The sequence below is a fragment of the Atta cephalotes genome (genome assembly GCF_000143395.1).
Source record: "Atta cephalotes unplaced genomic scaffold scaffold00064, whole genome shotgun sequence".
NCBI classification, from domain to species: Eukaryota; Metazoa; Arthropoda; class Insecta; order Hymenoptera; family Formicidae; genus Atta; species Atta cephalotes.
Window position 1 is genome coordinate 478,165 of NW_012130128.1, and position 4,329 is coordinate 482,493.

Genomic DNA, 4,329 nt, shown 5'->3' on the forward strand with positions numbered 1-4,329 from the left:
CATACATACATACATACATACATACATACTATCTTATATTATTTTTTCATAAACAAATAACAAATTATTTTATTACGTGTATGTATATTTCAATTGTCTGTATATAACAATACGTTATTTAGAATGTCTAAAATGGAGTTTAGACTTCGAAAATGAATTCTATAAAAAATTATTATATCTATTATATAAATTATTATATCTATTATATCTCATTTGTGAGAAAATTGAGTTTAAATGGCGGTTTCTGGGTGAGTCCGCTCCACTCTTCCTCGATTCTCTCTGACATGTATTAGGGTGAGCCGAAAACAAATTTTGGAAAATCGCAATACTCCTCAAAGTTAGCTATGAACAATATGATTTGAGTAAAATTTCGATCGAAATCGATAATATCTTCAATTTGCCCCTTTGAAGTTGACTTTGAAGTTAGTATTTATGCATTTCTTGGATGCATTTCTTGTATCAAAATTCGAAAAAATATTTAAATTTTAATACTATTGGAAGTACAAATTAGTTCGATCCGTTTTTTTATTTCAAAACAAAATGAATGAACAGATCAATTAAAGTATTGTCCATCTTTGCCTACTATTTTTTCCCATTTCTCAGGCAATTTCCGAATTCCATCTCGAAAAAATGATTCGTCTTTGGAGGCGATCCAATTTTGGAGTCAATTTTCGATTTCTGCGAAAGAAGTGAACCGATGACTTGCTGCATCCTTCGAAACCAGTAATCAGAAGAAGCAATATCCGGACAATACGGCAGTAAAACATCCCATTTGAGCGTTTCCAAATATTTTTTTTACGATTTTAGCGACATGAGACCGAGCGTTGTCATGAAGAAGAATAACTTTATTATGTCTTTGCTCGTATTCCGACCGTTTTTCTCGCAATGCACGACTCAAACGAATCAATTGTAGCCGATACCGATCGCCCGTAATGGAATCGCCAGGTTAAGTTTGAGCAGCTCATAATAAACAAGACTTTTTTGATCCCACCAGATACAGAGCATTCTTCGAACTATGAATGTTCGTTGATGTTGAGATCGATGGCAACGATTGACCAGGCTTAGCGTAGTATTTTTTTTTCTTGGGATTGTCGTAGAATATCCACTTCTCATCTCCAGTCACAATCTGATGCAAAAAACCCTTTCTCTTTGAATCAGTTATTCGCAAGTGAAAAATCGCCTTTCAACGTCTCTCTGTTTCAGTTCATAAGGCATCCAATTTCCTTGTTTTTGAATCATTCCAATGGCTCTCAATCATACAGAAAGGCTTGTTGAGTTATCCTCAATAATTCTGTAAGCTCCTCTTGCGTTTGACTCTGATCTTCTTCGAGTAATGCCTCTAATTCTTTGTCTTCGAATTTTTTTTGGCTGTTCAGAACGAGGTTTGTCTTCAACGCTGAAATCTCCATCCTTGAAATGTCGAAACAATTTCTTACATGATTTATCAGTTGGAGCAGTGTCACCATAAACTTCGACAAGCATTCGATGGGCTTTAGCCGCACTTTTCTTCCAATTAAAGCAGAAAATCAAAATCTCCCGCAAATACTGCTTGGTTAATACAAAATTCGACATTTCAAACACAGTAAAAATCAAGGTTTTTGTATGAAATTCAAAACGATATAAACTGAATATTATTAGCAGATGTTTAATCTTTCTGAAATCATCAAAATCAGCTATGAACCATTCACAACAGCTGGAGCAATCTTTAGAGAAACGGACCGAACTAATTTGTACTCCCAATATTTAGTATTACCTGTTATTTTTTGGTTGTTGAACACGAATTCAAGATTAGTACACATTTCAAAATGGTGTATACAATATGACGACATACAGAATATAATAATAATAAACGTAAGTATAATAATAAAAAATCCCGGTGAAATATCTCGAAAACTAAGCATTTCCGAAAGAAATGTTTCCTACAAAAGTTGTAGAGTTTTAAATGATCTATTCACTGATCTAGTCAATCTAATCTTGGGTGGCGTTGCGAAGATTAGATCAAGGTCACATCGATTTTTTTTAAATGACATCCAATTTTTTATTCCAGAATCTAATAATCGATGTCGAGAGCTTTCCAAAACACTATAATAAAGTTATTTTTCATTGAATACTTTTCGAATTATAAGGCTCGAAAATTACAGTACCGCTGAGATTAGTATTACGTAAGGTGTCCGATCGATGACTAAAATCGATGACTTCTTGTGAATGTTGTTCATGTTCAGGATAATATTTGTTAAAATCAAGACCATTGCAGATTATCTCTTTTTTTTATTTTTACATAAAAATAAATTTTTAATAACTTGGAAAATACTCAATAAAAAATAACTTATTAGTGTTTTGGAAGACTCTCGACATCGGTTATTAGATTCTGAAATCAAAAATAGGGTATGGCATTTTAAAAAATCGATATATTCTTGATCTTGACGATGCCATTCAAGATCAGACTGACTAGATCAGTGAATAAATCATTTAAATCTCTACAACTTTTGTGGGAAATATTTCTTTCGGAAATGCTTAGTTTTTGAAATATATTTTATCAGTTTATATATTTCACCAGTTCGGAATTTTTTTACTCATCTTGTATGTCATTATATTGTATCCGCCATTTTTAAATATGTACTTCTGACTTTGGATTCAGCGACCAAAATAATACAGGTAGTATCAAATTATATTGAAATTTAAATATTTTTTCGAATTTAGACACATGTATCCAAGAAATACATAAATACTAATTTCAAAGTCAAGGGGCAATCTGAAGATATTAATGAATTTTAATGAAATTTTACTCAAATCATTATATTGAAGTCCATAGCTAACTTTTGGGGGAGTATTGCTAACCGATTTTCAAAAAAATTTTTTCAGCCTAATATACAAAATGTTTCTTAAATAACGCCCATTAATCATATAGTCCTATTCCTAATAAAAAAACTGAATCAAAACTTCTCTACCATTTTACGATTTTCGCAATAGTTTAGCAAAGTTATTGAGATATCTAAAAGTTGACGAATAAACGGATAAAATTGATATATAAGACAATTTTAAGATATTTTTCAGTGTTCTTTGTTAAATATTTTGAAGATTTTTTTTAATGAACTCTTAAAGATATTTTAAAATTATAATTAGTCTTATTAAGTCTTATATGTCGATTTTAGATATTTTGCTGAATGGGTAAAAAAAAAATATTGAGAAAATTGCAAAATAGTAGAGGATTTTTCGATTCAGTTTTTTATTAAAAATAGCACTACATGATTAGTGGGCATTATTTAAGAAATTGTATATACATATATTAATACATTGATATTCAAAAAATATCATTCATAATATATCCGATAATTCTACACATTTTCTTATCAGTTATAAAATATATTTTATTTCATTAATGAGTTATCTTCGCATTTTAATCTTATAGCTCGCATCAGATATGGAAGTCTTTCGTATTCTGGTAATTTCATCCAAGAAGTAGAATTTACCGCAATTGCATTTGTTTTTATTAATGCTTCAACGGATTTTATTTTTAACGACCATGTACTTTTTAGTCTTTGAGAATTCATAGCATATGCAGCTTCAGGTAAATTGAAGATAAGTATCCTAAAACACATACACACTGATAACAAACAAGCAATGTAAAAAAAAATCAAGTGTAAATAAACTGTATGTGTTCTTACATCTGACTTTCGCTTGGAGTTTGTATATCTTCAATATACGTCATGTTAGTTACATTAGATGTAATTGTATTAACTGCAACAGGATATCCTCCTTTCCTCATTACAACAACGTGATCTACAATGATAAAATTTTAGATAAACTTCAAGTTACTAATTGCAGTTTAAAAAATTGCGAAAAAATTAATGAGACATGAAAAATTATTAAAATAATATTAGATAATTACACAAGCCTGCAAAAAAATATTCTTTTTTATCCAGAAACGATAGTATATATCCCAAAAAGTTTTTAGTATACCAAAACTAAATCCATAGCTAAAATTGCTCCATCACATTAGGTTTTTGAGATATCTGATATATTAATCTTAAAGTGTCAAAAAGATCTATTTTGAGCATTTTTAAATTAAAATATCTTGTAAACTTAATGATGGAGAAATATGGGCTGCGGATTCAGCATGAAAAATCTATGAAAATCATCTATTATAAATGGGTCAACACAAAAAGTAAAAAGAAATAGATATATTGCAAGTGTACTCATCGCCCTTAGTTGAAGTCGACTACTACAACTATCCCCTTAAATTCCGCCATCAAACTAGTACGAATTATGCAAGTATATTTAATAATCATCATTTTCTCATAAGAGAGAAAAGTGGGATAAAATTCACAA

General features: G+C 30.0%; 1 protein-coding gene across 1 annotated transcript in view; it reads right to left on the bottom strand.

Moving 5' to 3' along the window:
* Positions 1–3,368: 3,368 nt before the first annotated feature.
* The window catches only part of LOC105623814, a 5,703-nt gene continuing 4,742 nt past the window's right edge, over positions 3,369–4,329 (bottom strand). The window contains exons 4-5 of the mRNA XM_012205190.1: positions 3,666–3,780; positions 3,369–3,588 (exon numbers count right to left, since the gene is read on the bottom strand). Coding sequence (XP_012060580.1) covers positions 3,369–3,588; positions 3,666–3,780 — 335 coding nt within the window. The remainder of the gene's footprint in view (positions 3,589–3,665; positions 3,781–4,329) is intronic.